Consider the following 13,122-nt stretch of genomic DNA (forward strand, 5'->3'; position numbering starts at 1 on the left):
TTTTGTTTACATTAGAAATTCCTGGACGATGAAACTTATTGCAAGATTTCGGTGCAGACTTTTCACGCAGAAATGAAGTAGGAGATTTTTGAAGACCTGGACGCCGCACGAAAGAAGACATGTTAACATGGTAAAGAATGATCTCTTACCTACGCCATTTCCCCCTGTCAGTTACGTTTTGTTATTCTCTGTTCTTTTTCAATAATTTTTGTAGTGGAAATTAGTTTAACTTTTGCTCAAAAACGCTACAAGGACCACCCCAACAATAGCTTTTCCGAATCACGAAGTCCGATAGCTTTTCTGTAATACGAAGTCTGATTTGCTTTTCATTCTTTCCTTTTTTCACGGTCATTTACGATTTTAAAACCCCTTTTTATTCACCATTTCTTCCCACATTTTCAACCATTTTCTTTTTCTTTTCTTCTCATTTTCTTTTTTATTAACCACTACAAGGCCTTAATGGTCGAAAGCTTTAATTGTGTGAATCCTTTTATTGTACCTATCACGACTCGGCATCTCCGCTATATGGTGAGTAGCAACTTTCCTACTCTGGTATCAATAAAATTTTGTTTATATGTGTTGGGCAATAACTTAAATGTCTGCTACATCTGCCGAATATTTCTATTTAAAAAGGTGCAGGAATTCCCTCTAATCATGGATTTCTTCATTTTTATTGGTTTAGTACCAATGAAACCATTGAAAGTTGGTGGTGATTTAGGAGTCAGTACCTTCATTTTTAACAGTTAAGAAATAGGTGATGAATTCAAATACAGTTTTCGTCTTCTTGCAGATTATCCCAAAACTGCAACCCCAGTTGAAAACCTTGATCAACTGATTTAAAGGTGTACAGAATAGGTGACATTGTTGCTACATCCCAATGACTAAAGTATATTTTACATAAAGAATTAACTATGTGAGAGTTTTGTGCAAATAGTTGTTTGCATTTGTGGGATACTGGCCAAAAGTGCAACCACTGTTTTTTTGAGTGTGAAACGTCCTTTTTTTGTTGATTACTGTTTGAAGGAAAAACTAACTTCCATATTCGGAACAGAGGCATGTGCTATACCTGAAAATCACTCCTTATAATATCCTAAGTACTTCTGCTGAGTAATCAGACATTGCAAATAGCCTGGTATACAAAGGAGTGAGGAGAACATGGAGAAACAAACAATGCCAAAGACTTTGGAGAGAAACTTTTAATTCCTTGTTAAGTAAAACCCAAAATTAGAGGAGCACATGCAATACACAAATTTTGGCTCATTTGTAAGCAAAAATACAAAGATCGTGCTATATTAGTCAATGCTATCTGCCACATACAGTACACACTGATTGTGAAAGTAGTGATTAACACAATACAGCTAGCTCTTTACACATGTTAACAAAACAGGCAGTGACATCATAGAAAAGAATTAATACAGAGGACCATCCATCAGTATTCATTTAATTTCTTCTAATCTTCTTTGTTCCACAAACATCATCTGAAAAGGCTTTAGATGGTGCAAGCTGACGCAGCAGTGCATCTTCTGAAAATCCACCAAACAATGTAAGCAAGAGGGCAACTCCATAACCAGTGGCACGTTCACCCTGAAAGACAAATGGAGCTTTACAAACCAGTTTCAAGAATTTCTGAGGCTGAAGGTTCTTTTTATTTTGACATTATGCAATTATGACATATTTCCGATACCAATATTCCGATAATAGTAATTCTGATTTCCAAATAATCATCTTGATTTGAATAAATTTACAGCAATATTTGCACCATTTGGTACTTCTTCTAATTGTTTTGTAAGGCTCTACACCTACATATATGCGTTAGTTCCATACTTTAACTTTTCTTTCCACTCCATTCATGAATGAAAAATGGTAAGATTGACTGCTTGTACGGTTCTGTGGACGCCATTATTTGCCTGCAACATATCTATGGGCTAGATGTCAAACTGGCTGAGGATGATTTGTTCTTTTGGACCGAAAAGAAAGTCTTTTAAGAAGGTGTATGTTATCTTTAAGTGTCTGCCAATTAAGATATTTCAACATTACTATTACACTGCCATCTTCTGTGCACATGCCTGACGTGCTCTGTTGGTCGGAAATGATGTAGGTTCTCTTATTTACAAGACAGTCCATGTGATTATTCTGCTTCTTATCTACATCCACATCTTTACTCTGCAAACCTCTGAAGTCCATGGCAGAGAGTACATCCCATTGTACCAGTTATTAATGTTTCTTCCTGTTCACTCAAATATGGAATGTGGGAAGAATGATTGTCTGATTGCCTCTGTGCATGCGGTACTTATTCTAATCTTATCTTCGTGATCCCTATGTGAGCAATACATAGGCTGTTGTAGTAGGTTTCTAGAGTAATCAAGTAAAGTATGTTCTCTAGGTATTTGTTGCATCCAAATATTTGTGGATAGCTGACTCATTCATGTCCTCTCTTACTGCCTGTGTTCTTTCACCAGCAAGTTGTATAACTAACATGACCTCCCCACGCTGTGTTCCTGTTTTTTATTCTATTTGCATCTTAAAAGTGGCTGGTAGTTGAATCTTATAACTGCATATTATCATGACAGAGAATGTTGTAGAAGGACAGAACTCTACAAGGTGGCCAATTTCAGACAAACGATTTCTGTGTAGTGATCAACACAAATAGCCAGAGTGTGTACAGTGCACAGAGGCTTTCAAGGGCACAGAGTCTGAGCAGAGGTCACAACAGAAAAGCCAGTGTCGCTGGGTGTACTCTGTGGCCTGATATTGGGCGAAGAGCTCTGTTGTAAATACTGAGCAGTGTGACGGAAGCCGATACCGAAAAATGTCAGCGCCAATGACGAAAGCACACCCAACACCAAGGTCACTCTGAGAGCTATCAGTGTACACAATGGTACTATCGCGAAGGTGCATGTGACGGTCATGAAACTGAAGGTGATAAGAGTGAGGCTGGAGTAGTGTCCATAGGAAGTGAATGAAGGCCAAGGTGAACACAGGCCGCAGCACGAAGCCAAGGTGGTGAAGGGTTCACACCCACCGGGAAACTTGCAGGTAGCGTGAAGTTAAGCTACTGGAGCAGGAGCTGAATACAAATTCCAGGAAGTAACAGAAGAGTGACGCGCCCCATACTGGCGATCAAAGAAGCTATCAAAGAAGGAGGCATAGGATGGGTGGCCATGGATGACAGACAAACAGCATGTATGCCTGCTGGGGAGAAAGTCATGGCAGTAGGACAGTGGTAGTTCAGCAGCTTCTGCATACCGACTCTCAACTGGGCTAGTGCGAAAGGCGCCAGTGGCCAAATGTACACCATGATGGTGGATATTATTGAGATGATGTAAGAGAGACGGTCATGCAGATGCATAAACAAGCACCCATAGTCTAGTTTTGAATGGACAAGGGACCAGTACAAACAGAGGAGGATGGTTTGATTTGCACCCCAGGAAGTACCGTTGAAGACACATAGGACACTGAGGAACCATGTACAGCAAGCTGCCAGGTAAGACACGTGGGAGGATCAAGAAAGATTTCCGTTGAGCATGAGCCACAGGAATTTTGTAGTTTCAACGAATGAAAGAGCAACAGGCCCAAGATGTAAACATGGCGGTAGAAACCATTTGCACTGCCAGAAATTCATACAAACGGTTTTGTCAGTGGAAAAACGAAAGCCATTGTCAATGCTCCGTAATTAAAGACGACTGAGACATCACTGAAGATGCCGCTCAATGAGACAGGTATGTGGAGAACTGCAATATACGGCAAAATCATCAACAGAAACAGAGCAGGATATACATAGTGGGAGACAGGCCGTTTTAGGGTTAATAGCGATGCAAAGAGGATTACACTGAAGATGGAACTCTGAGACACACCATTTTCCTGGATAAAGGTGTCCGACAAGGCAGAACCCACATGGACCTTGACAACTCAATCTTTTAAAAATTCCTCAAGGAAACAGGGCAGGCGGCCATGGAAGCTCCACATGCAGAGAGTATGGATTATAGCAGTCCTCCAGCAGGTATTGTAGGCTTTCTCCAAATCGAAAAACACGGCCACAGTCTGAGATTTCTGCAGAAAACCCTTCATGACAAGGGTGGACGAAGTGACAAGATGGTCAACTGCAGAACAGCGTGCTCGAAATCCACATTGTGCAGCGGTGAGTAGACTGCAAGACTGGAGCCACCATACCAGCAGGGCACGAGTCATACATTCCATCACTTTGCAAACACAGCTGGTGAGAGAGATGGGGCGGTAGCTAGAAGGAAGGTGTTTGTCCTTACCAGCCTTAGATATGGGTATGGAAGTGGTTTCGTGCCAGCATCTGGGAAACGTGTCCTGTGCCCAGATGTGTTTGAACATATTAAGCAGAAATACTTGTACACAAAAGACAGGTGTAACACCTGAATGTGAACAGCGTATGGCCCTGGGGCGGAGGATCGGGATGAAGTGAGAGCATGATCTAGCTCCCTCATAGCAAAGGCAGCATTGTGGCACTCACGATTCTGAGAAGAGAAGGGTATCGCCCAAGCCCCCACCGCTCGTTTCCAATGGAGAAAGGCAAAGTGATAATAGAAGGAGCTTGAAATTTCCACAAAATGACAGCCCAAGGTGTTGGAGATTGCAGTACGGTTCACGATGACGTTGTCTGCTACTGTCAGGCCAGAAATCAGCGAATGCGTTTTGGTCCCAGAGAGCTGTTGGCGAAGGTTGGCCCACACATCAGAGGAAGGGCTGGAACTAGTGAATGAAATGCAGCAAGTTTTTTTGCTATCCTGAAGAACGCGATGACACTGCGCAAGCATCTCATTATAATAAATGAAGTTAGGAATTGTAGGATGACATTTAAAAACACAAAGTGTGTGTCTCTGCGTGCGAATTGCATCACGGCATGCCTCAGTCCACCAAGGGACTGGGACATGGCGTGGTAAAGAGCAAGTGAGAGGAATGGAATGTTCTGCAGCGGTAAGGATATGTTTGTAAGATATTCCACCTGGTCATCACAACTGGGGAAATTTTGTTCATCGAAGGTCACCAAGGAGGAGTAAAGTCGCTTGTTGGCCTTAGCAAGCTGCCATTTGGGTGTGCATTAACGTGGGGTAGGAGTCAGTAAACAGATAGCATGTGGAAAATGGTCACTTGAATAGGTGTCAGAGAAAACAGGCCACTCGAGACGATGTTTTGCTTCTATGTTAAGGCAGAAGAGTTTTAGTTGATTAAGGTCAGCCAAGAGGGCACCTCTCCGACAGGTAATGGTGCGCATTACTGTGACTGAGCAGCAGAAACGGGTGAGGTAGCTGCCCAGTAAACTGGAGGAAGTGTGCCCTGGTAACATCGAAAGATGGAGGGATGTAAATGGTAGAAAGGGAAAAGGTCAAGCAAGGAAGGAAAATGTGAACTGCAAAAGCTTGAAGGTTAGTAGTCAGGGAGATGGGCTAACTATGAATGTCATCCCATATGAGCAGCATGACTCCCCCCATCAGATGGAATGCTGACCTCAGGGGGTAAGGTCAAAACAGACGGAAGAAATGTGAAAGCTCAAAGTGGTCATGAGGATACAAGTTTATTTCCTGAAGGCAGAGTACAAGTGGACGCTGCGATTCTAAAAGCAGCCATAAATCCTCTTTTTTGGATCGAAGGCCATGAACGTTCCACTGGAGGAGAGTCATGAGGAGGAAAAAAGGAAGGGGTGTCACCTCAGCAGCTGCCGAGAGCCAGCCTACGAAGACTCGCTGCTACAGGGCACAGAGGCAGGAAGATCCTGCTCCCTGGAGGTCCACACAAGTGTCAGCTTTCTTGCGCTGTCGGCCTGCAAAGTCCAATGCAGAAAAATGGTTGGAGGTGCGCACCGCCGACATGGAGGTGAAGGTATTATGTGGCGACACTATCGAAGAGGATCTTTGGTGAAGGAGAAGACTGTTTGGCTTTTTTGGACTTCTTCAAGCCTTTCCAGTTAGCAGAGGAAGACTTGGTTGTCGGTTGGCTGGTGGGATACAGAATCTCTTCATGGGAATATTCCTTCCATCCTTTCTGGCCTGCTGATTGTGTAGCTGGTGACTTTGACCCATGAGGCGAGCATTTGATGGCTTGTTGGACAGCCCACTCATCGAGATAATAGGACAATCTTGAGAGAAGGTACATGGTTGCCACTGCAGGGTGTATACATGGACAAGGAAAAAAAATTCCCAGATTTCTCCTGGATTTCCCAGTTAAAAATACACTTTCTCCCGGGCGAAAACATACTTTTTCCCTGTTAACTGATGGTATATTTTCTCTTGGAACTGTATAAGTGAATGATTATGGTTTTATACACAAGAGTAGAATTTCCCGGCACTTTAGAAAACTAAACAAAGGGGGAAAAAATGCGTTTTGGAAAGATCTTTGATATGCAGCAACATATACGCTGCATATTTTCGTATTACGAAAGTATAAATTCGAATTCCACCAAACACCACATGTTACTTTGCAAAGCATTGAAATCGAGATTGCGATGCGCTTTTGTAAGCCAGTCATAGCTCATGTCACGTGATCTCGCCAGCTGATGACAGCGGGTATTCAGAGCTTAGGACACGTGAACATGTGATGTAGTCAGCCAATAGCAACATCACTGTTAAGTAGCGCGAACGCACAAACAGAAAAGTTAATGGTTTCAATTAATATACATAGTGTTGCTACATGAAACGCAAAGCTTTCACATATAATATTGGTCTGTAAGATTAATACGTTGCAAGAGAAGCTAAGCTAAGCTTTCACATACAATGTTGGTCTATTATGCGTGTATTACAATTTAAGATATATCACACAAATGTGATCGTAAAATTTTTAGTTTGTTAACATTTTTCAAACCACCATTCGGAATATTTTCCCATGACCTGTTAGAAATAGGTTCGTTTCTGCAGTTGCCAGAGAGCGCCAGATAACAGTCTTCACCACGCTTGCGCAGCTAAGATGTCGCAGGAAGCCCGTATGTTCGTATGTGTAAAACATTAAAAGATTGTACATTATGTCATAGAAGAAACAAAACATCACAGGATACTCCACGATCATTGGAATTTCGAGACCCATACTAAAATGTCCACATTTAAAGTCGACATTTGTATGTCCATATTCCCAGTCAAGTAGGCCACGACCTGATATTAAGCTTTTCAATGTAGTTTTCGGGATGTAAATTTTCTTGGAGTACCAGTACTGTGTTATCTCATGTTTGGTTCTTTATTTTGGCATAATGCCATACGTGCTAGAAGTTGAAAACGTGCACTTGAAATGCAGCGAACAGTGTGTGGAATTAAAAAGAAAATTTCTTTAGCAAACTGACAAAAATAACTTCATTGTTCTACAAGGCAATTAATGCTTGACTGTCAGAAAGGTGGAAATCAGAAATCTGTTTTGTTTTCATTTGACGTGAGAGCAGTAAACAAAAACAGCAAAATCACTAAATGTAAAGACGGGTCACGTGGAGGCTACCCACTGTAACTCAAGACTGCTCTGCGCATCAGCCCCAGATCTACAATATTTCTGAACCGGTCCAATACCCCATAACTCCCTCGAGTGTTTGAGATAGGACGACAAAAATTTTAAAAAATCGAATTTTCAAAAATATGTGCATTTTGTAGTGCACATCTTTCTGAAGAGTCTGATGCATAAAACGTGTGTTCGAGCAAATGTAAGACATGTTATTTGGTTGTAAGTGTGCCGAAGGGCAGTGCCTCGCCTCCTCACACAGCATTCTTCTATCGTACGTCAGTGTGCTTCGCTCTGAGGAATTGTATATTTTGTAATGGATGCCATCAAACTATATTCAGGACAGTGGAAATTAAAATGTCCTGTGGTGCCTCTCCTGCTTACAATTCGCCGGTTTGAAATCTGGCCCCTCTTCAGAAAATTTGCACTCTTTATTCCCTATAAGCTTACAACTTGCTGCCCTGTGTGACATAAAATTAAATATGGGATACATAAACCCAGTGAAGACATGAGACAAGAAAGACAATACACATTTCTTCAATCCTTAGCTCCAAGAATTTTTTCTCTTTAATCTTGTTACAGCTTGCTTTCTGCGAAGGAATCTATTACCTCATCAAAGTTCGTGAAATATTTTGCTACATGAAAAGTCGAAATGTTATTGTCTAATACAGAAAAAGCTGTTAATGCAAATAGGACCCAAGACTGGTGTGGCTTCCCGATGTGATTATGTCTATTTTGTCACATTCTGCTAGATTAAACGAAATGACATTTCTAATGCTGCAACAATTGTAATACGCACCAAATAAACGAGACCGTTTGTGCCAAATCAGTCTTTTTTGTAACGACCGAATATAATTCACCAAGTACGAATATCAAGTGCCTATTAGGCCTACTACAAGCAAAAAGCCTTACGTTAGGAAGTAGTTTCACACTTCATTCATACGCTCCAGTTTCTCAAGTATGAGATCGAAAAGTAGTAGTACGAAATTTTTATACAAACTTGGAATCGTCATATTGTTCCATAATTTATATGATGTCCCCGGTTCTTCTCCTTCCTCGTTCTAATAAACTGTCTTGTTAGCACTAGTTCTGTAACTGTTCCTGCCAATGTCAAAGCTTATTCGCAAGTTAACTCGCACTAACTCTGCCAGAATCACCAGTTTAGTTATCCCGCGATTATTCTCTGGTTAGGGGAGACTTACCAGATAGGATGAGAAGGAAAGACTGATTGTTAGGGACTGCACTGGATGAGATTTGAAAACCCAAGAGCTTAAAGGTGGAAAACAGGGTAAATATGCAAGACACAGATTACTACTAAAACATTGTGCATGACTTAATAAGAGTGAAAAATAGGCAGAGAGTGTATACAGGCAATGCACAATATCCTGTTGCAGAGCATGCTCTACAACATGACAGTTATGACCTTGGTGCCTGTTCCACCACAGGCGCCATCTGGATTCTTCCTCCAGACAACTGTTTCTCAGAACTCCACAGGTGGGAACTAGCACTACAGAATGTCTTTGGTTCTCATCACCCACTTGGCCATAACTTATGTTAATTCCTTCCGTCTCAGGGTCCCCCCCCCCCCCCCCCCCCCCCACCCAGAGTAACTACTCCTTTCTTCACTCCATTTTAGTTTTTTACATCTTTCATTTTCTGACCTGTCTACTTTTCGCCATTCCCCCTCTCACCTCTCGCACATACAATGCACTTAGCTTTTCACTCTTGTGCATGATGTTTTAGTAGTAATCTCTGTCTTGCATATTTATCCTGTCTTCCACATTTAAGCTCTCACGTTTTCAAACCTAGTCTGTTGCAGTCCCCAACAATTACTCCTTCCTTCTCATTCCCTCTGGTAAGCCTCCCCTGACCCGGGGTTCTGGGTGACTTTTCTGAACTGTACCCCTTTCCCTAAACCTCTACAGTCCTTTTCCTTCACTCCTCTTCCTCCCCCTTCAACTTTTCTGCCAGAAGGAGCCACTGGCTCTGAAAGCTTATAAAAGTTAAACCCTTTTGTGTGCATGTTCTCCTGCCACCACTTGGTGAGTAGATTTTTTACCTATCCATTTGCATAAAATTATGAAATTACTCACCATATAGCAGAGATGTTGAGATGCTGACAGGGCAACAGAAAGACTACTAAACACGTAAGCTTTCGGCCAGAAGGCCTTTTTCTGAAATAGACAACATACATACACATTCACACAAACACAGCTCACACACCCATGAACACTGTCTGGTTGCTGGGGCTCCAAAAGCTAGAGTGTTTAGTAGTCTTTTTGCTGTGCCTGTCTGTGACTCAACATCTGTGCTGTATGGTGAGCAGCAATCTATCCTTTTCATAAAACTGCCATTATTCCATTCCAGATTTTCCATTGTTTAATTTTTTATTACGTTTTGTTTGTACTATGGTATACCCATTTCATGGTAATAATGTCATGTGCTTTTTAACCCAAAATTAGTTATGTAACAAAGAAAGTCTAAGCAGAACTTAACTTTTACAAACTTTCAGAGCCAGTGGCTCCTTCTGGCAGAAAAGTTGAAGGGAGAGGAAGAGGAGTGAAGGAAAAGCAGAAGTATGTTGCCTTTAGGTGTTTGAGATGAAATGAAGCAAGCATGAGTCAGCTATTACTATTGATGTAAGGATTCTAGAACAAGCCTGCAAAGCAAGATCTGTCATCTGGTGTATGATGCACATTAAAATTTAATTTTCCATTTTATTTCAAACAGTCCAGTGGTGCTATGGTTCTCTCTCGTGAAAACCAAAAATTAATTTACTATGTTTCATCCAACTTCAGTGAGTCCCTCTAACAACAAACTTTCAATTATTTTAAATGTATCATTTAACTTTCCTGGGCTAAAAGTTGCTCCACTAAACTTTACATTGATTGTACTTTCGGCAAAGATGATCATTTCAGCTTCATGTGCAGACAGCGGGATTTGTTTACCAATAATAAGAATAAAACTGGAGTCAAAACTGACTGCTGTATCTTGAACATGCAATCTTATCTATTACATTAAAACCATATGCACAGTGAAACTTGTTAATCAATACCGATATCTGTGTTCCTGCACTTCTTACACAGAAAAGCAAACACTAATACACAAAATATATTATAAAGGTAAGTGAGACTGGTAACACTGCTACTTCCTCTCTGCATCAGTTATGCTCAATTGTGCCCCGAACTCCACACCTGGTTGAACTTGCTGCAGTTGCTTAACATTATGTTGAGAGCTTCTGAAATAATGTTTTTCAAAAATAGACCAATAGAAGTACGACCAACACTGCACTATCAAATTCTGTTTGAAGCCGTTACTGGCACTTACAAAAAATTGCAAGGGACATGGGTATTTGGATGCACCAGTTCTTTTTAAGAGGTCAACACATAGTGTGAGGCAAAGTGTGTGTAGGTAGACCATTAACTTCAAAAATGGATGATAATGTGGAAAAACTGAAGTGTCCTTTCTCCCTTTTCCCCAGCCAAACTGCAGTCACAGCACTGTCTATTCCTACAGCACAATGTAGCCATGTTGTTGTGGTCTTCAGTCCTGAGACTGGTTTATGCAGCTCTCCATGCTACTCTATCCTGTGCAAGCCTCTTCATCTCCCAGTACCCACTGCAACCTACATCCTTTTGAATCTGCGTAGTATAGTCATCTCTTGGTCTCCCTCTATGATTTTTAACCTCCATGCTGCCCTCCAATACTAAATTGGTGATTCCTTGATGCCTCAGAACATGTCCTACCAACCGATCCCTTCTTCTGGTCAGGTTGTGCCACAAACTTCTCTTCTCCCCAATCCTATTCAATACTTCCTCATTAGTTATGTGATCTACACATCTAATCTTCAGCATTCTTCAGTAGCACCACATTTCGAAAGCTTCTATTCTCTTCTTGTCCAAACTATTTATCGTCCATGTTTCACTTCCATACATGGCTACACTCCATACAAATAATTTCAGAAATGACTTCCTGACACTTAAATCTATACTCGATGTTAACAAATTTCTCCTTTTCAGAAACGCTTTCCTTGAGATTGCCAGTGTACATTTTATATCCTCTCTACTTCGACCATCATCAGTTATTTTGCTCCCCAAATAGCAAAACTCCTTTACTACTTTAATTGTCTCATTTCCTAATCTAATTCCCTCAGCATCACCCGACTTAATTCGACTACATTCCATTATCCTCGTTTTGCTTTTGTTGATGTTCATCTTATATCCTCCTTTCAAGACACTATCCATTCCGTTCAACTGCTCTTCCAAGTCCTTTGCTGTCTCTGACAGAATTACGATGTCATCGGCGAACCTCAACATTTTTATTTCTTCTCCATGGATTTTAATACCTACTCTGAATTTTTCTTTTTTTCCCTTCACTGCTTGCTCAATATACAGATTGAATAACATCGGGGAGAGACTGCAACCCTATCTCACTCCCTTCCCAACCACTGCTTCCCTTTCGTGCCCCCTCGACTCTCATTTAACTGCCATCTGGTTTCTGTACAAATTGTAAATAGCCTTTCGCTCCCTGTATTTTACCCCTGCCACCTTTAGAATTTGAAAGAGAGTATTCCAGTCAACATTGTCAAAAGCTTTCCTTGAGTCTACAAATGCTAGAAACGTAGGTTTGCCCTTCCTGAATCTAACTACTAAGATTAGTCGTAGGGTCAGTATTGCCTCACGTGTTCCAACATTTCTACGGAATCCAAACTGATCTACCCCAAGGTCGGATTCTACTAGTTTTTCCATTCATCTGTAAAGAATTCACGTTAGTATTTTGCAGCTGTGACTTATTAAACTGATAGTTCGGTAATTTTCACATCTGTCAACACCTGCTTTCTCTGGGATTGGAATTATTATATTCTTCTTGAAGTCTGAGGGTATTTCGTCTGTCTCATACATCTTGCTCACCAGATGGTAGAGTTTTGTCATGACTGGCTCTCCCGAGGCCGTCAGCAGCTCCAATGGAATGTTGTCAACTCCGGGGGCCTTGTTTCGACTCAGGTCTTTCAGTGCACTGTCAAACTCTTAACGCAGTATCATATCTCCCATTTCATCTTCATCTACATCCTCTTCCATTTCCATAATATTGTCCTCAAGTACATCGCCCTTGTATAGACCCTCTATATACTCCTTCCACCTTTCTGCTTTCCCTTCTTTGCTTAGAACTGGGTTTCCATCTGAACTCTTGATGTTCATACAAATGGCCCTCAAATCTCCAAAGGCCTCTTTAATTTTACTGAAGGCAGTATCTATCTTACCCCTAGTGAGATAAGCCTCTACATCCTTACATTTGTCCTCTAGCCATCCCTGCTTAGCCATTTTGCACTTCCTGTCGATCTCATTTTTGAGACGTCTGTATTCCTTTTTGCCTGCTTCATTTACTGCATTTTTATATTTTCTCCTTTTATCAATTAAATTCAATATTTCTTCTGTTACCCAAGGATTTCTACAAGCCCTCGCCTCTTCAGCTACTTGATCCTCTGCTGCCTTCCCTATTTCATCCCTCAAAGCTACCCATTCTTCTTCTACTGTATTTCTTTCCCCCATTCATGTCAATTGTTCCCTTATGCTCTCCCTGAAACTCTGTACAACCTCTGGTTCTTTCAGTTTATCCAGGTCCCATCTCCTTAAATTCCCACCTTTTTGCAGTTTCTTCAGTTTTAATCTACAGGTCATAACC

At 41.3% G+C, this 13,122-nt stretch overlaps 1 protein-coding gene across 4 annotated transcripts in view; it reads right to left on the reverse strand.

The window, feature by feature from the left end:
* Positions 1 to 1,178: 1,178 nt before the first annotated feature.
* LOC126278693 (probable aminopeptidase NPEPL1) overlaps positions 1,179 to 13,122 on the reverse strand; it is a 59,959-nt gene continuing 48,015 nt past the window's right edge. For all 4 annotated transcript variants that reach the window (XM_049978956.1, XM_049978957.1, XM_049978954.1 and 1 more), the window contains exon 10: positions 1,179 to 1,584. In XM_049978956.1, the coding sequence (XP_049834913.1) occupies positions 1,441 to 1,584 (144 nt within the window). In that variant the 3' untranslated portion in view covers positions 1,179 to 1,440. The remainder of the gene's footprint in view (positions 1,585 to 13,122) is intronic.

The sequence above is a fragment of the Schistocerca gregaria genome, chromosome 6 (genome assembly GCF_023897955.1).
Source record: "Schistocerca gregaria isolate iqSchGreg1 chromosome 6, iqSchGreg1.2, whole genome shotgun sequence".
NCBI lineage: Eukaryota > Metazoa > Arthropoda > Insecta > Orthoptera > Acrididae > Schistocerca > Schistocerca gregaria.